The sequence below is a fragment of the Rhipicephalus microplus genome, chromosome X, assembly GCF_043290135.1.
Source record: "Rhipicephalus microplus isolate Deutch F79 chromosome X, USDA_Rmic, whole genome shotgun sequence".
Lineage (NCBI taxonomy): Eukaryota > Metazoa > Arthropoda > Arachnida > Ixodida > Ixodidae > Rhipicephalus > Rhipicephalus microplus.
In genome coordinates, this window is record NC_134710.1 from 484,770,926 (window position 1) to 484,795,810 (window position 24,885).

The 24,885-nt window shown below is 49.2% G+C and overlaps 1 protein-coding gene across 15 annotated transcripts in view; it reads right to left on the reverse strand.

Moving 5' to 3' along the window:
* Positions 1–24,885, reverse strand: part of LOC119160784 (uncharacterized) — a 708,235-nt gene that overhangs the window by 173,430 nt on the left and 509,920 nt on the right. For 12 of the 15 annotated variants that reach the window (XR_012887742.1, XR_012887741.1, XR_012887743.1 and 9 more), the window contains one exon: positions 12,376–12,474. Coding sequence is in view for 12 of the 15 variants with exons in the window: in XM_075880899.1 (XP_075737014.1) it covers positions 12,376–12,474 (99 nt within the window). In the remaining 3 variants the exon portion in view is untranslated. Of the gene's footprint in view, positions 1–3,767; positions 3,874–12,375; positions 12,475–24,885 lie in introns of all 15 variants that reach the window. The other 3 variants (XM_075880904.1, XM_075880905.1, XM_075880903.1) reach the window with 1 other exon arrangement.

Here is a 24,885-nt window from a genome sequence, read left to right on the forward strand (position 1 = left end):
AAGAGAATAACTTACGAGTTCGATATATCCAAAATTTTGATATATGTGGGTTTGATATATCCATGTTCAATTGTATTCGCATAAGTAACAACATAGCAGAAAAAGACACCCTCGATATAACTAACTTATTGCCGCTTCCAACATAGGAATTCTGTCCTGAATTTCATAATTTGGGCATGAGCAGGGACAGCATGCATCATCTGTGGTTGCCCTGCCAATGATGAAATGCGAAGTGTCACGGAGCCAACCGCATTCGTAACCCTGGCGACTGCATCGGGTCAACACTGTCGATGTCAGGTTTTTCTTCATGCTCACGCATTAAAACTGCCCATACAAGATCTCTTCATTTCTGGGTAGATACCAAGTGTCAGTCACCTGTGGCACATAGCAGCAGCACATACCTGCCCGCGGGTATGTGCAACTGTTTCGCAAAAAGTGTGTGAAGATGTATGCGATGGGATAGTGACATTCATGTCTTGACCAGTGCATCAAGACAAACCAACTTACCCTCTCACAATAATTTTGGTTCACGACGAGTTAAGGGGGCGATCACGAGAGCACCCAGACGTAAGCAGCTAAATAGATAGTTAAATAAACACACAGATAGACCCCAAAAGTACTTGCAGTTTGCAAAGAAATGCTTCGCATTTAAAACCTGCCAAGACTGTCGGCGATGAAAGACACGGCCAAATAGGCCAGCTGGACTTCTGGAGCCCATCGAGCCATCTCGCCAGCCATTCTAGCAAATTAGCATGGGTCTATTTGAGCTGTTCCTGCCGTCGACTTCTGAAAACAAATGGATCATTGTAGCTACTGACTATCTCATCTGCTACCCCGAGACAAGGGCATCGACCAAAAGCAGTGCCGCCAATGTAGCAAAGTTCTTCGTCAAGAACACTGTTCCTGGCTCATGGTGCCCAAGAGGTCATCATCACCAACAGAGGTACGGTATTTAATGCTAACCTAACTCGGGCAATCTTGGCATACAGGCAGACAAGCCACTGCCGGACGACAGCGTACCACCCACAGACAAACGGCCTCACCGAATGGCTGAACAAGACCATTGCGACGTGCTGGCCATGTATGTAGACGTCGAACACAAAATGTGAGATGCCATCTTTTCGTGTGTGACATGTGCATACAATATAGCACCACAGGAGACAACACAGATGTCTTTATAGAAGTTGGTCTGCGAAAGGAACTCCGCAATGACACTCGATTCTATGCTGCCACACGTCGCTGTCGAAGAAAACCTTGACGCCACCATCTATTTTAAGCGTGCTTTAGAAGCTCGTCAACTCGCATGCCTGTGAATAAGGAATCAGCAGATGATAAGCAGCCACCGTTAAAATCTTCGATGAAGCTTCGTGGCATACCAGTCCGGCAACCGCGTTTGGATGCGTATACTGATACGCTGGCATGAACTCAGTGAAATTCATCTGCGATGGTACTTCGCAACCATACAAGATAGTTCAACGTCTTGGCCCACTTGACTACGAGGTTGTTTCTGACGGCATTACGAACTTTCAACGGCGCTGTGCACGACCTGAAGTCCTCAATGTCATGCGCTTCAAGCCATTTTATGCGCGAACCTGAGAACTGTATTTTTTGTCCTTGTTGCTGTATTTATTGCTTGTACTTATTGTTTATTTTCTAACTTTACTATCGTACTTTCATCATTTGCTCAAGCATTGGGACGATGCTTTTTTCAGAGGAGGGCAATGCTCCAATCCTTCCTCAAGATTAGTTATCACCTTGTTACAGGCAAGGTTCAGCGCAAACTGCACCTGCAGTGTTTGAGAAGCTTTGGGACTGTAGTAGATACAGTGAAACCTCATTAAACCGTAGTTGGCCAGAGCTCGGAAAAAGTACGTACTAAACGGTAGTACTGCTTAACCGAAATAGCGTCAGGTTGCTCACTTACCTGTAAAAAAGAAACCTTAGGGCAGTGCGATGAAAGAACAAAAAACGTGCAGTAATTTATTAACTTCGCGTGACAAAGTTTTTAATCTTCATTTGACGACGCGGTGGCCTAGCAGCAATGACAGCGGCCTCAAACTCGCTTATGCTGTGAGCCAGCTTTTCCACCAGCCCCCTCTTCTCGGCAAATACCCGCATGACGCTGACGCAATGCGCAGCTTTGGCCACTGTCGGACGTGGATAACCCATGTTGTCGCTTTTCATGTCGTTCTCATCACTATCATTTGGTGACACTTCGACAACCGAGGCAACAATGGCTTTGTCGGAGATGTCCGGAGATGTCTGCACATCGCTGTCTGTGTCTCTGAAGTCGGGGAAGGAAATGCCTTGCGTAACGCCCTGCCGCTCCAGCAATTCAGCTAGCAGAGTTTTGCAAGCTTCGTCTACGATGTCCGAAGTCTGGTCGATGGTGTCACTGGCGTCATCTGCCTCGCCTGCACACACACTGAAACCAGCACGCTTGAAGCGATTCTGAACTGTTGTTGCTTCAACCTGCCGCAACGAGTATTCGAGCAGGTGAATCGTGCTAATCAGGTCGATGGAGAATAATTTGCCACATTCAATGGCAAGAAGAAATCTGTGCAGAAGATTCGTCTTGTAGAGCAGTTTTACAGCTCGAATGATGCCTTGGTCCAAGGGCTTGGCAATCGCTGTTGTGTTTGTTGGCAGAAACACCAACTTCACAGCCATCAGGTTGTCCAGGGCGACGTGCACCGAACCGTTGTCTAAAATAATAACAACTCTTCTGTTCTTAGCCACAAAATGACAATCGATGAGGCGCACGTACTCCTCAAAGAGTTTTGTCGTCATCCATGCTTTGGTGTTGCTGCGTTAGATGACCCCTGATGGCATCCGGGCGCCTTTAAAACATCTAGGCTTCGCCGACTTTCCAATCACGAGGAGCGGAGTTTTGTCGGTTCCAGCCATGTTTACGCAAAACGCCACTGATATTCTGTCTTTTGCATGCTTGCCGCGGGTGCACGTCTCGCCTTTGAACGCGAGCGTTTTGTCTGGTAGCAGCTTAAAGAATAGCGCCGATTCATCCATATTAAAGATGTCATCAGGTGCGTAGTCTTCCAAGATGTTCTTCAGCTGATCATTCTGCCACTGCTCTGCGCCATCCACGTCAGCAGCAGCACCTTTTTCCGAAACAGTCCTTGTGGTAATGCCGTGCCTCGTCTTAAATCTGGCCAGCCAGCCATTGCTGCACACGAAGTTGTCATGGCTGAGCTGCGAGGCAAAAATCAGGGCCTTCTCCATGAGCAGGGGTCCGCTGATAGGCATATTTTTTGACCGTGCAGCTTTTAGCCACTTCACCAGCGCCTCCTCTACATCCGAAAACGCCGAACCGCGTAGCTTGCACTTTTTCGCAGTTGCAGCAGCACTTCCGAGCAACTTCTCTCTGGCATTTCAAACTCCACACACCGTGGTTAACGACAGGTCCTTTTCGCGTGCCAGCGCCTATTTTTTCATGCCTCTTTCAATAGCACCAATTATGTCCGATTTCTCCTCTATTTTCAACACTCGATGCTTTTGTCCCAGCTTCTGCATGATGCAAGTACGAAGCAGCACAATCACACATACACAACACGTGAAAAACGACGCAAGAGCTGTACGGCACAAATCAACCAGAGAACACCTATGCACGGCCCCAAAAGAACAAAGAAAGCAAAGCAAGCGCACACCGTGTTTGCGTGTTTGTGCAAAGCCCCGTCGCGTGGACTACACCAGAAGCCTAGCCAGCCGAGTGCTTCTTGTTGCAGAAAAACCCAACAGATGGCGCTCACCAACACAGCCGCCATCTTCATCAACACAAACAAGCCAGCCGTGTTTCGATCTCTGGGGCTTGCTGTTCTGTCGGGACGCCCAGTGGGAGACGACATGCCGCGGCGACTGCGCAACAAAAATTGGAAAATTTACTTAGTAACCAATACATACGCGATAAGCTGGTACGGCTTATGCGGATACAAAATGCATTATGTTCAGTGGCCGCCCAGTTGGGGATTTGACTTCACTACTTTTAAAACGAAACTACTGTTTATGTGGGAACGGTTTAACGAGGTTTCACTGTATGTAATAATTTTGTGAAGATTACGCATACAGCGTGAATATTACAAATTATTCTAGAATTTACGTGGCCGCCAGAGATAATGCTGAAATATTCGACGGCACTTGTATAAATGCGGACGGGCTTCACCACTTGTCAGTTGATCGATCCTTGACACTCTGTTCACCGATATCAGAGCCAGTGTGTATCGCTGTAATATGACTTTTTGTTGACCGGCCACAAGTTCGGCCAAAAAAACAGTGTGATCATCTACTTACAGTTGGCTCCCTTTGTCGCCTTCACAACTCCATGACAATATTGTCATGACGTCAAAACAGAGGTCTTGCCACAGAGATTGAGACACCAGAGGCAGGTTAATCTCTTTATTAGAATGTGCAAGCGAGTTCTTTTTCGCCCATTTCATAGTTCTTCATGGCACACGCATAACTGCCATCGTCTTTCTTGAGCAAGTACGTGAAATCTGCCTCCCTCCTAAAGAGGCATCATCCCGATGCGCAAATTAGGTGCTCTACCAGGCGTATGAAGTGGTCGCACGAACACGGTAACCGGAAGCTAATTAACTCGATAAATATTAACGCAAGGTAGGCTGGCAACTATAGTAGCCAGCCTCTGAGGAGGACAACGAAGTAGTTCTGTGTGCGCGTGCTCTGGTGTTCGCGTTTCTGGCCCTTGGGTTACGAAAGTAAACGCCCTATTTTGTACCTGCATACCTGTGTCTTCGTGACATTTTCTGGTGGAGGTGCTGGGTACTGTAGATGATACGGTCCCCTGAGAGCACACCTGATGCAAGTCCATCGAGTAGCTCAGCCGAGCTTACCACTGTGCACGTGCGTTCCAGCCGTCATCTCCAGGGACTCGATCCACAGCACGGTTTTCTGCCTGAACGTCAGAGGACTATGAATAAAACACCGCCTAATGTCATCGCGCCAGCACCAGCGCACCTGGTTATCAACCAGCCCAAGACGCCGTAGACATTTCACAGAGCTGCTTTTGAAGATGCCGACGACTGGCTTGAGCATTTCGACCGGGTCGCCGACATCAACGATTGGACCCCAGAGCATAAGCTACGCTATGTGTACTGCTTTCTGGAGGACTCCACGAAAACATGGTTTGAGAACCATGAAGCAGCGCTTACGTCATGGGATGAGTTTCACCGGCAGTTCCTCAAGGCATTTGCCCGAGAGGACAGGAAAGAGACAGCAGAGCGTGCTATAGAGGCAAGGGTTCAAGGCCCTAACGAAAGGGTGACGACTTACGTAGAGGACATGGATTGGCTTTTCAGGCGTACGGAGCCCTCTATGTCTGAATCCAAGAAAGTTCACCACCTAATGCGTGGTGTTAAAGAAGAGATTTTTGCCGGCCTGATTCGAAACCCGCCTGCGACACTTGCGGTGTTCCATGAGGAAGCCACTGCCATGGAGAGGCGCCACAACAGAGGCACTGCATCGAGATGAGCTACGCGGAAGCAGTGCGACGTCCTCCATCGTGCAGTTCAACCAGCGTATTTTACCCCAATGATCGACACGCTCAGCAAATGGAGGTAGGCTTACGTCCTCGCAGCTCACCGTTGATCGCCGAATCCAAGACCGAGAAAGAGTGACATCTGGTATACACCCAACCACAGGCCTCTTTGTTTCCACTGCGGGGAAGCCGGACACATCTACCGAACATGTCCATACCGTCATGTGGGTCTCCGTGGATTTTCGCCTACGGCCCCTCGTCCACGACCTGGTGAGCGACCACAGGAAATAGAGAGTTTCATCTCGAATCGTCGCAGTATCGAACATCGGTCGCAAGAGCCTCGCTCGTTGTCGCCTGCTCGCTACAGGTCACCGAGTCCAGCCGATTCACGCGGCGCTCCGAGACGCCGTTCACCCAGTCCTCCAAGTCGGGAAAACTGAGTTCAGCGACCTCCCGAGGTGAGGCCGCTGACGCTGACTCTACGGAAGATCCTCCACTACGACGACAGTGACGGCAGCAAAAAGATGTACTGACGCAGTCAAACGTGGTACGAAGAGTGGTAACATCAAACATTGCGGTCTCTGTGGACGACGAAGAAGTATTGGGGCTAATTGACACTGGAGAATACACTTCCGTTATGAGCATGGGTCTTGCCTGCAGGCTGAAGAAGGTTTCTACCCAGTGGGCTGGGTCGCAGATACGTACGGCGGGAGACCATTTTCTCACTCCAGTGGGGCGGTGCACAGCGCGAGTCAGTATTCACGGATTTACGTGAATACTGACTCGCGCTGTGCACTGCGTATCTTACGGATTTACGTATCTCGGAGATTTTGTAATACTGCCGAGTTGCTCGAGGGACCTAATTCTCGGACTGGACTCTCTGCGCGATAATGGAGCTGTGATTGATTTGCAAGAGTCGCAGGTGACGTTTTCTACGGCACACGCTTTAGTGCGCAACCCTCACGGCAGTTACGTCAATGCTTTGAGAATTGTTGACGATGACGTCACGTTACCGCCGAAGAGTAGCGTGTTCACCTCGGTAGCCTGCGACATTTGTGATGAATTGAACGACTATGAAAGTATTGCAGAGGCAAATATCCCGCTGCTGCTCAAATGAAACATATGCATAGCCCGATGCCTTGTTCGGTTAGAGAGTAAACACTCTCGAGTTCTGCTGACCAACTTCAGCAATGAGTTTCAGCACGTCGCTAAAGGGACTAATGTCGCTTTCCTCAGTGGAATCGCCGACTTTTTCGATATTTGCACATTGGATACGACTTCACCGCATGCAAAAGCTTGTGCTGACCTGGAAAGCTGCATTCACGTTAATCCAGATTTGCCAGATTCACAAAAAGAGCGGCTGCTAAACCTTGTGAGAGAATTCTCAAACTCCTTCTCCACAGCATCGAAAGTTCAGCGTACCACCGTTACAAAACACCGCACTGTTACCGAGGAGTCGGCGCGGCCTCTTCGCCAACATCCATACCGTGTGTCCCCGAAGGAAAGAGAGGTGATTAAGCGTCAAGTTCAAGAAATGCTGAATGATGACGTCATTCAACCCTCGACAAGTCTGTGGGCGTCACCTGTTGTCTTAGTAAAGAAAAAAGACAACACTCTACGCTTCTTCGTCGACTATCGACGGTTTAACAAAGTCACAAAATGCGACGTTTACTCCCTGCCACAGATTGATGACGCCTTGGACCGTCTACGCCACGCCCAATTCTTTACATCATTAGATTTCAAGTCAGGGTACTGGCAAATTGAAGTTGACGAGGGCGACCTTGAGAAAACCGCATTCGTGACACCTGATGAGCTCTACGAATATAAAGTGCTGCCTTTCGGTCTCTGTTCCGCTCCCGCCACGTTTCAACGCATGATGGACACTGTACTAGCTGGACTGCAGTGAAAGACGTGTCTTGTATACTTGGATGATGTCGTTGTGTTTTCAAGCACGTTTGACGAGCATCTTTCAAGGCTAAAAGTGTCCTCACTGCAATAAGGAGCGCGAACCTTACTATCAAGCCCGAAAAGTGCTACTTCGGCTATCAGGAACTCAAGTTAGCGACCATCACTCAAAGAGTGATGGTCGCTAACAACCTTGAAGGAGCGACCGTACAGATACAGACGAAATTTCATGACCACCCACACCAAGGCGAGACTCTTTCTCGGTAGTCAAATGATTCTCCTCCGTGCGAGAGAGAGTTCTGCAGGAGTAGGCTATTACTTTTTCACAGCTGTCTTGCCACTGCACCAGAATGGTACCCAGACCTACATTGCTGGCATCAGTGTGAAGTACTGTAGGGGCTTCCTGGTCGAAGTGCGCAAGGACTAGAGGTGTTTGCAGGCACTGTCGTAGTTCATTGAATGCCATTTGCTCCTGTTCACCTCAAAGGAAGGGGATGTCCTCACGTGTGAGTCGTGTAAATGGCGCTGCAATAGACGGAAAGTCTTTGATAAATCGCCGGTAATAGGCGCACAACCTTAAGAAGCGTCCCCCGGCCTTTTTGACGCATGGTGCAGGAAATTGCACTATGGCGTCTATTTCGGCCGGGTCAGGTCGAACACCCTCGTGACTGACGATGTGGCCTAAAAAGCCGAGTTCACTGAAACCAAAATGACATTTTTCCAGTTTTAAAGTAAGGCCGGCCAAACGTATGGCTTGAAGGATGGTGAATAAACGGCTGAGATGTTCCTCTAATGTTGCTGAGCATACAATAACATCGTCCAGATAGACCAAGCATGTTTTCCACTTCAGGCCTGATAGTACAATGTTCATGAGACGCTGAAAAGTGGCTGGCGCCGAGCACAACCCAAAAGAAAGCACCTTAAATTGGTAAAGGTCACCGAGCGTCACAAAGGCCGTTTTTGCACGATCTCTTTCATCGACTTTTATCTGCCAGTAGCTGCTTCGAAGGTCCATTGAAGAGAAATAGTCCGCATGACGTAGCCCATCGAGTGAATCGTCTATGCGGGGCAGTGGATAGATGTCTTTCTTTGTGACTTGGTTCAACTTGCGATAATCAATACAAAAGTGCAAGCTGCCGTCTTTTTTCTTGACCAAAACCACGGGGGACGCCCAAGGACTTTTCGAAGGTTGCATGACGTCATCCGCGAGCATCTTGTTACTTTCTTCTGAATCTCCTCGCGCTCATTCGGAGACACACGGTAGGGGCTTTGTCGAATCGGTCGCGTGTTGTCTTCAGTAATGATGCGGTGCTTGGTCAATGGTGTTTGCTAGACCTTTGACGTACACGAAAGCAGTCTTCGAATTGGTGTATAAATTCAAGCAGGCGCTTCCTATCAGAGGGTGGCAGCGTGGAGCAGATGTCCACCGACGAAGCTGTTGAAGCAAGGACAGCCACGTCATCTGGTTGCAATGCAAAACGATCCCCAGCTTGGTCTAAATCGTCGTAGTAGGCAATTGTGATACACTTCTGGATTCGACGGCGCTCGTTGCTCAAGTTTGTGAGGAGCACTTCTGCCTGTTCACCAGTAAGTGCCAGGACACCTCTCGCGATGGAAATGCCTTGCATAAGCAAAAGAGCAACTACGTGCTCTGCTATCACATTCTTATAGCAAGGCCACCCACTGGACACTGACTCAAGGCAGCAGGATCTCGGTGGGAGCATCACATCGTCGGCTATTCGCAAACAGCCGTGTGGTTCGTCGCTGCTGTTGTGGACATACAGATGTGCGCAAAACGTCACCATACGTTGAGGGATGTTGATAACAGCGCCATGTCTTGAAGAAAATCCATGCCCAAAATTAACTCTTTACAGCAGTCTGGCAAGAGGACAAAAAGTGGCCACGAGGCTAGAATCCCCGATGCGAAGTCGAGTGAGGCGTTTACCCGTGGGAATGATCAGCTGACCACCAGCCCTCCTTATGTGCGACCCTGTCTACGGTGTCTTGACCTTTCTAAGGTGGTCAGCAAGTTCTTGTCGCATGATCGAGAAGCCGGCGCCAGTGTCGACCAGTGCTGTAACGTGATGTCCGTCAATGAGAACGCCCAGATCGGCACGTACAACTTCATCGGCATTAGTATTCATCGTCGTTGTCGTCATATCTTCTTGCGATGATGGAGGGAACTTTTCGGTGTCTCGACGATTGGCAACTTTGCCCCTGGAGGTCACAGCAGTTAGTTTTCCCGGCGCAGGCTAGGCGAACGGCCTCTGGTGACGTCCGCGTAGCTTATAGGTTTCGGGAAGTCTTGGTGATGCGCAGGTGATGGAGATCGCCAGCGACGCGATGGAGTCGCTTGGCCAGGCGACAGTTGATCAGCATTATGGGCGCGACGGTCTTCCGAGCGAAAAGAAGCGGGACGATAAAAGTTCCCGAACCCAAAATCGTCATAACGGCAATAGCGGGCAATGTGACCTGGTTCTCTGAAGCGGAAGCAAATAGGTCTACAGTTCGCCATGCCCCTTAAGTCAGTTCAGCGAACTGGTGGTCGTCTCATGGAATCCCGTTGCCACCAAGGTACGGCAGCGGGTCGTGGCTGGAAGGGCATCGCCATGAATGACGGTGGAGGACGACAAGCTACATTAGCGTAGCTCGCTGGATGTGGTTCAGGACTTGGCGCGGGTGGTGTAACGGCTTGCCTCAACTCCTGGCGGACGATTTCGGCAACAGATGCGACAGGCGGTTGGGTAGGAGGAACGCAGAGGGCCCAAAGTTCCTCATGCAGTATTTCTCTGATCATTTGTTGCAGGGAACTTTCGCAGAGGGCAGTGCTCTGAGCTGCAGCACTTACTGCCGGGTGGTTCGGCAGGTGGTCAAAGTATCGGCATCGTTGTTGCGATGCGAGCTCAATGACAGTCGCCTCTCTTATGAATTCTTTGACTGTTGTAGGTGGATTTCGTATGAGGCCCGCAAACACTGGTTCATTAACACCATACATTAGGTGGCACAGCTTCTTTGCCTCGGGCATGTCAGGGTCAGCTTGTCGAAACAGACGGATCACACCCTCTGCGTACATGGCGGCTGTTTCGTTGGGTTTTTGCTCGTGGGCCTCAATCAATTGCAGCGTGCTATCCCGTCGGTCAGAGTTAAAAAATGTGGAGAGGAGCTTTCGACGGAAATTTTGGCAAGATTGGAAAGTAGCCTTGCGGTTCTCGTACCACGTGAGCACTATTTTTCAGTGCAAAATATGCACGGCCAAGTTTGTGCTGTTCGCTCCAGTGGTTGGATACAGCGACCTGTTTGAGCCAGTTCTCAACATCCTCGTACTCTTCCCCACGAGAAATTTCAGGAACGTGAGGATGTTCAAGAGTCACCTGCGAGGAAAGAGTGGTCTGCGATAGAAGGATAACCGTGGATGTGGTAGGAGCTGCCATGCTGGCAAGAGGCGGAACAGGTGCGGACTCCGGACTTAGGCCTAGTAAGCACCGACTGAATCAGTGCACTGCAGTTGTGACGAGGGGCTAAGTCACTGCACTAGGTGAATGGGTCCGAGCAAGACTGTCCTGCATCAGGTTGTAGGCTCCAGCAGCTCCACCAGTGTAACCGCGTCAAAACAGAGGTCTTGCTGCAAAGATCCAGACACCAGAAATGTGTCGGTCTTTTTAATAGAACGCGCAAGCGAGTTCTTCTTTTTCGTCTATTTCATAGTCCTGATTCATGGCACATGCACAACTGCCATCGTCTTTCTAGAGCAAGCACGTGACCATATGGTTATCAGGCTGTAATGGAGTAATGAAGTATGTCAAAAAGAAAGAAAGGGCACACAGCCCTCTCTCTCCATAAGGAGAGGGATACCACGTGGGTCTTTTGCTACCTGCCAACACCCCATGCTCGAATGCGGCATGTGATGGCCTCGCAAAGTGCAAATTGCAATGGAAATTGGTTTGTTTATAAATACACAAATTAGCTACTGATGGGAGTAAAACAGTAGCACGTTGCACTCATTCTGGCCACTCGCGGACGGAACTTTAAGATGTCCTTTAAAAATTCCTTGGTCGCGGGAACCCCCGTTTGCGAACCCACGTGCTACAGCACTGCAAAGATGTGGCGACGTCGCATACAGGTTAGCTGATGTCGTGTTTATGCAACAAGGCACTGGCCTACCACAAATAAGCGCGTTGGCGACTACACCCAACAGTGTCGACAGGAAAACCACAGCTGCAAGAGGAACACGCAATGCTAATAAAGAATTTCAGAGTCCGCCCCGCTACGCATGCCACTCTAAAATTTTCGCTAAGTGACATCTAAGTTCTTATCGCCAATCACAATTCCAGCGGCTGTTTTCTGTAGCAGAATGAGCCAATGACAAAGGGCAAGAAAACATAAAATGAAACCAATTGTTTCAAAATGCTCAAATTGAGCTACCAGGTAAGCAAATGTGAGAAATAGACAGCACAATTGACAAAAAAGGTAGCCCTGTAGGAGAATATGCATGTGAAAGTTACAAGTATTTGGCACATAATTGAAAACATGAATGATAAATGAGCATTGCACTCCAAATGTGAGAAAACAGGGCCTAATGAAGATCAAGGTGCTCAGTTTTCCAGCTCCCAGTAGAGAAAGCAAATAACACCATGGAGAACTTAGTTTTCTTCATTGAAGCACATTTTGGACTTTATGGTCAATAAATAAGGAGCAGTCATTTTGACCTTGATAAATGGGCATCATGTGATGATTGTAGGGCCAGTTCTCACTGACACGAGGTCGCCTTAGGTTCCTCTGTTATGTCATTTGTTTATTACCCAATGCGTCTCAAGTTTACCCAAAACCTTTTTGCATCATTTCTTGTAGGCTTATAGGCTTGTAAATATGACCTGTTTACATGTCAGATATTGCAGCACATCCAAGTACAAAGACAACGTTGAGTTGCCACTTTTGAGAAAGAAAATGGGAATGCTACTTACCACTGTGAGTATCCATGTCAGCAGCTTTGAGAACAAACACGAAGTAGGCAAGGGCAGTGCTTGCATGTAACACATTGGACTTCAGGGTCAGCTGCATAACTGAACAAAAGAAAAAAGCAAAAAAAAAAAAACTAAAGAAAAAATGTCTAACCATACCACACAAGCATCGACCACTGATGTGTCAGCAGCCCCTTAGAATGGCAATGATCTGCAAGATTGACAGCAGTGTTTGCAGGTGAACAAAGCATCTCCAGAATAAGTGCCATCTCCTTCACTATTCCTTAGAGGGCAATATATACCCCAGCACAGTGTCTTAGTTGGACTCCTTAATGAAACAAAAAGAAGAGAAACAATAGTTACATAATGAAAAGATCAAATCAAACTATGATTGACAACAGTGACATTGCATGCAAGATCTGGGGTTCTACAAAAAACAAACAGTTTTGTGACCCCGCTATTCGTCACCATGTGTAACGTGGCCCCACAAATTAGCTTCTGAATTTTCTTCTGAAAGCAACAAGATTGTGGATGATTCTTGTGGTTGAAATTTCTTTATACACATGGGCAGACTACTGCCAGTTTTACAGATCATTACCATCATAAAAAGATGACATTGTGCACAGTCGACACTCATGCAATATTGTTAAATATAAGGGAGGCATATAAGGGAGGCTGGATACAAAAACTAACTACAAACCAATTTGTAGGTTTGCTTCTGGTAATGCAGTAATTGAATTGTAAATACTCTGAAGCATGGTATAATTATTGCGAGCATCATTCATTCACAATGATTTTACATCAATTTGAAATGGCCATTAAATACTATAAGAAACTAGCGCTCTACAGTGGGGCAGCACGTGAAACTACGTGCACTCAAGCTTTGGTGACGCTGCACGCGCCGTTTTCCAATAGGGGCACCTGTGGCTTATGAAGAATGAAACGATGTGGTGCTTCAAGCATGTCCCCATAGAAAAAAGAAAGGCATTCCTTGCGAACGCAGTCAAACCCACCTTGGGAGCAGCCCAACAATAGAGCGAGAATGAGTGACGAACAATAGTCCTCGCTGAGGGCCAGACGGGCTATTTGGAGTGCCCCGCAAACATTCCTTGACAACGACAATACTTACTTTATCTCTGCAATGTCCCAAGGGGACCACCGGTCAACATCACACCACAGACAATGTCGACTGCACCAGAATACTCGGAAGAGCATGCACCTTTTCTTTAAAACCAAATTAAAATATCTCATAGGCAATGCTCATAATTATTAATCCATCCAGAGTGCCCCCACACGCAGGACTTTCAAACAGCACAAGCATCTCGAGTTCCCGAATTTGGCATCAGGGGCCCTTTAATGAGCCCTCAATTTCATGAGTTAATAATAAATATTATGAAGTCTTGGTAGTCTTGGCTGCATCAGCGTTTATTTGAGGAAAGACCTCGCAAAACGAACGGGCAGAGCCAGTACACAGACGATGACGATGATGATGACCCAGAGTGGCAATGAGGACAAAGAGACAAGCTGATGATGGTGATTGTGATCATGCAGGGATGAGGACGATGAAAGTAACAAATGCCCACACTAATGCCCCCACTTGGAAGCGGACATCCTGGCCGCCGTAAGTCAAAGTGACGGGGAACGTCGCGTGAAAGAAAGGTTTCATGCGACAAACGTGGACAATCTCTGTGCTGCGGTAGCGGCGGTCTGTTGGGGCGACGAGTGGTGTGACACGATAATCAACTGGCGAAGTCTGTTCTAAAACAATGTATGGCCCCATGAAGCGTGGTTGGAATTTGTCACAAAGACCAGGAGTGCAAATAGGTGTCAAAAGCAGCACCTCGTCACCAGGTTGGAAAGACACAACGCGGTGGGATTCATCATAGATGATCTTCCGCTCGTGCTGTCTCGCTTCAGTATTGATGCGAGCCTGATGGCGAGACTGGGCCAGGCGGGAAATGTATTCTTCGCTAGAAGACTGACATGAATTCCCATGGCTGTTAAAGAAGGAGACGTCGAGAAAGGTAGTCGGGGTGCGTCCGTACACGAGGTAAAATGGTGAATAGCAAGTTGTTCGCTGAACGGCGGTGTTTTAAGCGAATGTCAGGAATGGTAAAAGAGTATCCCAGTTTTTGTGGTCGGGTTGGGCGTAAAGGGCTATCATGTCAGCAAGGGTTCGATGAAATCTTTCTGTGAGACCATTTGTCTGAGGGTGGTAGCTTGAAGCTGTCTTGTGAGTAGTTCCAAAAGCGCGCAGTACTTCATTTACCATTTGTGACAGGAACACTTTGCCGCGGTCACTAAGCAGTACACGAGGAGCCCCATGACGCAGTATTATTGCGTGAAGAATAAAGTCTGCAACTTCCACAGCTGAGCCTGTAATAACAGAGGAAGTCTCAGCGTAGCGTGTCAGGTGGTCCACGGCGGTCACTATCCATCGTTTGCTAGCAGATGTGATGGGGAGAGGCCCGTTAAGGTCAACACCTACAACCTCGAACGGCATTGAAGGGCACGGAAGTGGCTGTAGAGGTCCAGCAGGTGCAGACGTGGGGAGTTTAGGACGCTGGCATGGGTAGCAGGAGCCGACGTACCGCACTACACTAGAAGAAAGGCCAGGCCAGTAATAACGACATCGAATGCGGTCAAGAGTTTTTTTATAACCAAGATGACCAGCAGTGAAGTCGTCGTGGAAGGCTTCGAGCACCTGAAGTCGAAGAGAGCGTGGCAGTACAGGAACCCAGCGCTGACCGTCAGGGTGATAGACCTGGCGGTAGAGAACCCCATTGTCCAGCTTAAAGTGCAGGAGTTGACGACGGAGTCGCGCGTTGGGTGGATGAGAAACTCCCGAAAGGTTGTCCATCGTGCGTCTGCAGTATGAATCGGACCGCTGGTGGGAGATAAATGCTGGCTCGTCCTCCGAAGAGGGTTGTCTTATTGATGCGAGCGTATGAACTTTGGTAGACGTGGCGGTTGAGTTCTCACCACCGCTGATATGGGTAGTTGGAAGCGGGCAATGAGATAAAGCGTCGGCGTCTTGATGTTTTCTGCCTGACTTGTAAGTTATGTCAAAGTCGTACTCCTGCAAGTGTAGTTCTTTTCGGCAGGGGTGAGTACGCGACTGGCATATGCAACAACTTTCTCTAGGAAAGACTTGTCGCGTTGTAGAAAAACGGCCCCTATACCAAGGCCGCTAGCGTCGGTATGGAGGATAGTCGGTGCGGCTTCGTCAAAGTGGCAGAGCAGAGGTTCAGACGTGAGTGCTCGCTTCAACATGTCGAATGCCGTTTGACATTCTTGAGACCACAGAAAGGGAACGTTGGAAGCAAGTAGTTGGTGTAATGGAGCAGCAATACAAGCGAAGTTCTGGATAAACCGGCAAAAATAGAAGGCGAGGCCAAGGAAACTGCGAAGATCCTTTGGTTTTTCGGGACGTGGAAAGTGAAGGACTGCAGAAATCTTGTCAGGGTCGGGCCGGATGCCATCTTTGATAACGACGTGTCCTAAGACCTTGATAGATTAGCTAGCGAAAGTGCATTTCTTGGTGTTTATTTGAAGCCCGGCGCCGGCAAGGCACGTCAAAACTTGATCCAATCATTCTAGATGCTCAGGAAACGTTGACGAAAAGATAATAATGTCGTCCAGGTAGCAAAGACAACTTTTCCATTTCAGGCTGCGCAGCACGGTATCTATCATGCGCTCAAAAGTCGCGGGTGCATTGCAGAGCCTGAAAGGCATCACGTTGAATTCATATAGCCTGTCAGGGGTTGCGAATGCCGTTTTCTCCTTATCGTCTTCATGCATGGGTATCTGCCAGTACCCAGAACGCAAGTCGATGCTTGAAAAGAATGCCGCGCCTTGTAGGGAATCAAGGGCGTCGTCAATGCGTGGCATAGGGTACACGTCCTTGCGTGTGATCTTATCGAGCACCCGGTAGTTCACGCAAAACCGCACAGAGCCATCCTTTTTATGGACCAAAACAATAGGAGACGACCAAGGGCTAGATGAGGGACGGATGACTTCCCGTTAAAGCATGTCAGCAACGTTTTCTTCTTCTATAATTTTTCTTTCAGTTAGAGACACGCGGTAGGGTCGGCGGTGTACGATATACGTCCCAACAGTTTGAATTCGATGTACTGTAGTATTAGTGCGGCCCAGCTTAGATGAGCAAATATCAAAAGAATTTGCATGTTTCTGTAACAATGCGAGCAGCTGCTGCCTCTGTGAATATGTCAATTCGCTGCTGATAGTGATGATAAAGGCAGAAGAAGAAACATGCTCACCGAGGCAAGGTTCTTTGGATGCGATGGCCTGAAGTGGCGTGACAAATACAGGCTCGAAGTCAGCAACACGGGCCACAGTAGTGCCCTGTGGCAGTAAGATCTTCTCCGGTGTAGAGTTGACGGCGGTGACAAGTGCCGAGCCATTGCAAAAACGAACACACCGGACGGAAGAACTATATCTTTGCGAACGCAAACTGGTGACGGTGAGACCAATGCATCCCCGTGACAGATGTCGTTGGACGTAATGCTGACAATTTGCTCTTGTAGTGGCGGCAGTTCGATGTCTTTCGCAGCGACCAGACGAAGTGGCTTCTGATTGTCATCGTCAAGCATGTAGTCGTTGTCAGCGAGGTGAACGACGCGTTGTCCACAACAAATCGCCGCGAAAGCAGATGATAGAAAATCTCACCCTAAAATTAGTTCGTGAGAGCAGCGGGACAGGACAGCAAACTGGACATGATGGCGGATGCCGTCGATGAAAACACGCACAGTACAAAACGTGGAAGGGCGAATGACGTTCCCCTGGGCAGCAACTAACGTGGGGCCATCGTAAGGCGTCATTACTTTCCTTAAATGTTCACACAAATCAGCACGTATCACAGACAATGTCGCACCTGTGTCCACCAAAGCATCGACTCGCACTCCTCCCATTTTCACAGAAACCATGTTACACGGGCCTGATGGAGGAATTTCAGTTCTAATTTCGAATGCAGTTTTTCCTCCACAAACTGCATCACTTAGTTTTCTGAATGAATATCAGAGGTGAATGAGGTGGGCTGAAGTGGAGAAGTGAAACGGCGGAAGGGCGAAGGCGAAAGCGAGCGGCGTCTCGTGTTTCGGCTGTTTCGTGATGCAGTCGATGCAGGAGGAGATGGAGACCGGTGCGGGGGAGACGAATAATGGCGACCTGAATAAGACACCCCGGTGTACAAACCCGTTCACGCACGTCGTTTCGACGCTCATCTTGCGGGCACTTTTGGCAGAAACGAGATATGTGGCCGCGATGGCCACAGTAGTAGCATACAGGGCGAGACGAGCGCCACGGTGGGGAATAGAAGGCATTCGGGGCACATGGAGATAGCGCGGTCAGGTGGGCCGAAGGGTCAGGGGGCACGGAATGGTAGTTCACCGGGAGAGCGGCAGTAACTGACGCAAAGGATGGACGCGGCAATGTTGCGTGGGCGTCGCTGGGAGGCACGGAAGCAACTTGAGGGTACGTGGATATAGGGTGAGAAGCAGGCGGCTGTACGGGCGCAGAGCCAGTCAGGGATGTAAGTTCCTCCCTGATGATGTCACGTAAGGGCATTCTCAAAGGCTGTGTAGGTCGCGGTGTAGGAGGTGTGAAGCCCATGGACTGTAATTCTTCGCATATATTGTCTCGGATGAGGTCCCGCAGATGGCCATCTGACGTGGAGTGGTGGTCGCCAATGTCCGGTTGAAGGCGAACGGAGTCCAGCGCATCAAGGTGCTGGCATGTCGTCATGACATCAGCGATGGTAGCTGGGTTTTGCACAGCGAAGGCATTAAAGACAACAGGCCCAATGCCTTTCAATATATGGTGCACTTTGTCCGATTCCGGCATGGATTGATTGACACGCCGGCAGAGTGCGAGGACATCCTCGATGTATGAAGTGTACGATTCACCGGGATGTTGTCGGCGAGTATCGAGTGTCCTCCTCGCGACGGCGCATCGAATGTTGGGTGTCCCAAAGACGTGTCGCAGCTGCTACTGGAAGGTAGCCCAGTCGGGTAAGTCAACAACGTGGTTAAAATACCATGTCTTCGCGACTCCGATCAGATAAAAAGGCCCGTAACGCAGTTTGACGGCCTCATCCTACCTATTAGCGGCACTTACGCGGTCGTAGTCATCAAGCCAGTCTTCTACGTCTTCTCCCCGAAGACCAGCGAAGAGCGGGGGTTCCCGCTGATGTCCGTGTATGTAAGTAGGAGGGGCAGCTTGCGGCGGTGTGTGGTTGATGACATCAGTGCCGGCAGGCTCGGTCTGGGACATGCTGCCTGACTGTGGGCGCAAGCGGCGGCCTGAACGAAGCTCCAGGGGGTATAGCGGGCTGCGGGAGGTCAGAGGACCGAAAATCCACCTCCACCACGTATGAAGTCTTGGAAGTCTTGGCTGCGTCAGCCTTTATTTGAGGAAAGACCTTGCAAAACGAACGGGCAGAGCCAGTACACAGACGATGACGATGATGATGACCCAGGGGGGCAATGAGGACAAAGAGACAAGCTGATAATGGTGATTGTGATCATGCAGGGATGAGGACGATGAAAGTAACAAATGCCCACACTATGCTCATGTATAAATTGCTACCTCATTTTAACAAGAAAACTGTAGTACGACTCTAGTTTGGTGATTAGAAAAAGAAAAAAAAAGAAAAAAAAAACAATTTTTTTTTAAAGAATGGAAAATTTATTCATTTGGCTGTTCACCTTCCAAAGCCGGTTCTACTGGCTTTGATATCATGGTGATAACCTGTGAAATATGCTACATTTAAAAGCTGACTATATTTAGAGCACATAAGCCAGTACAACAAGTTCTTAAAGTTTCAAAAATTATGTCAGAGTAACATTTTCATTTAACCTTGATATGAGGCTTCGTGGCGGTGCGAATTTTTCCTGGTTAGGTGAATTCACGGTACAATATCTATCCGCTGCACTGAGAAAGAACCATTACAGGGGTGTTACATGTGGACTAGTATACCCTTATTCGTTCATTTTAACTACTTTGAAATGTCCAATATCTTACATTCAAATCAAAGTGAGTTTAAATATTTGAATAAGTTTGAAGCTTTAGTTTAATCACAATGAAAAAAAAAACATTTGGCTTTAATCACAGAAACATGTACCTACAAGCATGTTAGTAGTGTAGTGTTGATCAGAGTGCTGGGAACACTGTACATTTGTCTGGGTCACATTTTGACTAACTGCATCAACAGTTAAACACACTGCAACTTGTCGATTTCTGTGAAGTTGACACTTATATCATGTTGTCCTTTCCGATATCTGATGAGCACAGGTCTCAAGTTCAGTCCATTAAGCCCTTGCTGTGGATGGGTTATACAACTGTTCACATGTACTACTGCCGCCATGACTGCCAGCATTGACAAAAAAGAAAACGTGTCATTTACGATGAGTTTTGCTCATGTTGAAGTACAATAAAGAGCACCATGATAAAGCAATGTGATGGTTATTCTGCCGTAAGGAGCACAGTGCTGGGCTGCAAAGGCACTAGGCTAATTAAAGTATTGTTTTTACTTTTTGTCAAGCATGAGGACAAATAAATAGTGCATAAAATATGGTCATTCCGCCATAAGAAGCAGAGAGCTAGGCTGTGAAAACACTAAGCTAAATAAATAAATAAATATATATATATATATATATATATATATATATTTATTTATAGGAGACGAATAAATATATATATATATATATATTTATTACCAGCGTTTATTAGCTGGCACACAGCGAGCACACACAATGGCGACAGTACCAGCCAAGCACGGACTCTCAGCGCGAGTGGCGTCGTTTTTGGGTAGACCCACTAGAAAGCACTTGAGAGTTTTACCCATTTCAGTGTTTGGAGGCTTCTACAATCACCCCCGGGGTCGAAGAGGGAGCCACCTGGCGAATCAACAGCTTGTCACTATGAGCGGGTCATAGTAAGCCTTCAGGCGCTCCACGTCCGCGATGGCGCATGTACGAAGATTGTTCAGTTGGTTCAATCAGATAGTTGACCGGAGATGTGCGCTCGATGACACGGCAGGGGCCTTCGTATTTTGGGAGTAGTTTGAAAGAAAGGCCAGTTACAGAGGTTGGGATTGAGAGCCATATGAGGGAACCAGGAAGAAACGTGGGCTCAGAAGTGGCAGAGCCATCACGAATATTCTTCTGTCACTCTTGCTCATGCATCGTAAAAGTCTTGGCAAGCTCGCGACACTCTTCAGCCAGCCTGGCTGTCTCAGAAATAGGTGCACACTCAGATGGATCCGGCGTGTACAGGAGTATCGTGTCGATGGTGTGTGACAGGTGCCTTCCGTACAGCAAGAAGAAAGGTGAAAAATTGCTCATGCTCTGAAGGGCGGTGTTGTAGGTGTAGGTGATGAAGGGCAGTATAGTATCCTAATTCGTGTGGTTGGCGGCGACGTACATCGAAAGCATGTCCCCGAGGGTGCAGTTGAAGCGTTTGGTGAGACCATTCCTCTGCGGGTGGTAAGCAGTAGTTTTGCGGTGGACAGAATGGCACTCTGTGAGAATGGCTTCGACGACTTCTGACAAGAAGACCTCGATCGCTGAGAAGCTCCTGGGATGGACCGTGGCGCAGTATGAATCGATGCAGTAGGAAAGATGCAACATCACGCGCAGTAGCCGCAGGAAGAGCGGCGGTTTCGGCGTATCGCGTTAAATGATCTACGGCGACGATGGCCCAGCGGTTACCGGTCGACGTCAGGGGAAGTGGTCCATACAAATCGATACCTATGTGCCCAAACGGATGGTCGGGCAAGGTAACGGTTGCAGACCGGCTGGCGACATGTGTGCTGATGGTTTGTGGCATTGGCAAGCGAAGAAGGAGCGAACGAACTACTGCACGTAGCAGTACATCCCGCACCAGAAGTAGCGTTGTCAATTGCGATGGTAGGTTTTGAATACCCCAGAGTGCGCGCATTGCGGATCAGAATGAAAGGATTCATACGTCTCCGACCGCAGACTGCGGGGTATCATGAGTAACTACTGCCGGCCATCGGAATCGTAATTGCGTCGGTGTAGGAGGCCGTCACAAATGGCAAAATGGTGAGCTCGACGATGCAAGGCACGCGTGAATGGCATTGCAGACGGATCAGAGGGCAAGTCGATCAGCGGGGCGATCCAATTATCCTTTCACTGTTCGGTAGTGAGGATGTCAACATCAATGGCAAAAACAGCAACCGAGGATACTGAGCAGAGCACGTCATCTTCATTCAGAGGGGAGCGCAAGAGGACATCGGCGTCAGCGTGCTGGCGTCCGTTGCGATACAGCACGCGGATGTCGTAGTCCTGTGAGCGAAGAGCCCAATGGGCGAGACGGCGTGAGGGATCCTTCAATGATGACAGCCAGCATAGTGCATGATGGTCGCTGACGACATCGAATGGGCGACCATACAAATAAGGTTGAAACTTTGTAAAGGCCCAGACGATCGCCAGGCACTCTGTTTCCGTGACGGTGTAGTTTGTCTTGGCTCTCGTGAGTGTACAGCTTGCATATGCTACGACATATTCAGGGAATCCAGGTTTTCGCTGCACCAGGACAGCATCGAGGCCTACAGCGCTGGCGTCCATGTGCACCTCCGTTGGGGCCGTAGGGTCGTAGTGGCATAGAATGGGAGGAGACGTCAACAAATGTTGCAGCTTTACGAACGCGTCATCGCACTCGAATGACCACGAATTAAGGGGCCCGTAACTTCCAAGGAGCGACGTTAGCAGTGATCTGATCGTGGCAAAGTCTCGTATGAAGCGTCGGAAGTATGAGCACAGGCCCACGAAACTGCGCAGTTCTTTGATGGACGCAGGTTTGGGGAATTCGTCCACGGCCCGAAGCTTGGCTGGGTCAGGAAGAATGTCATCCTTGGACACGGCGTACTCTAGGATGGTGAGTTGTCGTGCTGAAAAGTGGCACTTCTTCACATTTAGTTGCAAGCTGGCATTGCTCACATGTGTGAAAACTTCTTTCAGACGTTAGAAATGCATGAAGAAATCTGGAGCGAAGACAAAAACGTCATTGAGGTAACACAAGCACGTGTGCCATTTCAAGTTGTGCAGAACGATGTCCATCATGCGCTCAAAAGTTGCAGGTGCATTACATAGACCAAATGACATGATGTTGAATTCGTACAAGCCGTCAGGTGTGATGAAGGCAGTCTTCGGGCGAGCGTCATCAGCCATGGGTACTCGCCAGTACCCCAAGCACAGATCGAGAGGGAAAAAAAATTCGGCTCCATGAAGGCCGTCAATTGCGTCATCGATGCGCGGCAGTCGGTAAACATCCTTGTGAGTGATCTTATTGAGCCATCGGCAGTCCAAACAGAACCATATTTCTTCGCAACAAGAACAACAGGAGACACCCATGGACTGTCCGAGGGCCGAATAATGTCGCGTCGGAGCATACCGTCAACCTGCTCATTAATTTCCCAACGTTCAGCAGGCGACATGCGGTATGGACATTGCCGTAATAGTGGATGGGCACCAGTGTCGATACAATGCGTAACAGTGGACGCGCGACCGAGAGAACTTCGCCCGACATCAAAAGAAGAACGATATTCTTGCAACAGGTCTAGAAGCTGGGAACGCTGTACCGACGTAAGGTTGTCATCAATGTAGGGGTCAAATACATCAGGAGATGACGGATCAGAAGTGAAAACAGCACTGATGGTACGGGAATTGGGACAATGCGAGTCATCGGGTACGTCAAGGACTTGTGCGTCATCGACTGGTTCCACTCTGCCGAGACATTCCTCTCGGCAGAGTGGAATGTCTCGGCAGAGAACGGGGATGGGTTGGTCACAAAAATAGTGGCGTTGCCCTGAGTGATTTGCACGGCCGCGAAAGATACTAGAAACTCTTTCTTTCTGCAAGCACGGTCGGATGGGGAGACGAGTACAATTGTGTCGGAGAGACCGGCGCAGTAGACCGATACACCCGTCGTCGAGCTTGGAGGCACTATCGTATCGTCTTTCACGAGAATTTTGCTCAGTTTCGAAGGACTGTCTTCTGGTGTCAAATGCGAGAAGGGTGAGAGTTCAATTTCGGCGGAGGCACAATGAATGACGGCATTGTGATGAGGGAGAAAATCCCATGCCACGATGACGTCATGAGAGCATGGCGGAATGATGATAAAATGGGCGACATACAAAACGTCCTGAATGACAGCACGAGCTGTGCACCCTGCTGTAGGATGAATACGATGCGAACTGGCAGCACGAAGGGACAAGCCAGAAAGTGGCGTCGTCACTTTTCGAAGTAAGCGGCAAAGTTTTTCGTCGACGGCAGCTCCAGTGTCAATAGGGCAGCTCCAGTGTCAATAAGAGCAGATGCACGAGCAGCATCCACAAACACGTCAATGACATTCGAGGCGCTGCTCTGAGGGCTTTCACATTGCGATAGCGACACAGTCCTTGCCTCGGGGACTGCAACGACTACCTGCTCATGATCAGCCGAACATAGCCGCATGGGGGACAAGAAACGACATCGTGGAGACAACGACCTTCGAAGAGATGGACCTGGGCGAGATGGCAGTGGCATAGACAGTGGTTCGTGGTGATAGGGACAGCTGAGCTGGCCCGTAACAGGCGAAGAAATGGGAGCCGGCTGTACGCGAGAGCAATAACGTGCTACGTGGCTGGCTTAACCGCAGACAAAGCAGATGGGCCGATTGTCAGGTGTGCACCATCGGTTCGCCGGGGTAGGTCCTGTCCATGTCGCAAGAGCCAATGGACGGAACGGTGGCTGAAAAGTAGTAGAAGGCTGCAGGGTGGGCTGGAGCTGAGTCTGAGGGGTCACGTCAACATACGTAGCTGGCACACCCGCTGCAAAGGACGGAGGTCGTGCGGCAGCTTCGGCGTAACTCAGTGGGGCCTGCGCTTGAACGACTGGAGGCAGCCTGGCGACCACTTGGGCGTAATTTGGGGGCGCAGGGGCCGGAAGTTGTTGTGGGTGGAACGCCAGCATGACCTCCTCTATTTCCTGCTCAATCACTCGGCAGATGGGCGGAAGAATGGTAGTGGCTGATTGTTGAACAGCTGGCGGGTGGGTGAGCAAAGGGCAGAATAGAGAACAGGCGTGCAATTTCCTCACGTATGAAGGACTTGAGGTCTGCCAGCAGCGCCACCTGATCACAGCTCGCCTCCAAGCCAGCAAGCCCTGCATCTCGTGGTGTCGAGCAACGGGTCATCCAAAGCTGCCGGCGGAGCTCCTCGTAGCTCTGGCACAGCATGATGATCTTAGCCACTGTGCCTGGGTTTTTGGCAAGCAGCATCGTGAAGGCATCATCGTCAATGCCTTTCATGATGTTCCGGATCTTGTCTGATTTGGACATGCTGTCGTTGGATTTCTTGCACAAGTCCAGGACATCTTCGATGTAACTGGTGAATTATTCACCAGCCTGCTGAGCGTGTTCGTGTAAGTGCTGCTCGGCTTGCAGCTTACAAATGGCAGGGCGGCAAAAAACGTTGGTGATAGCGGTCTTAAA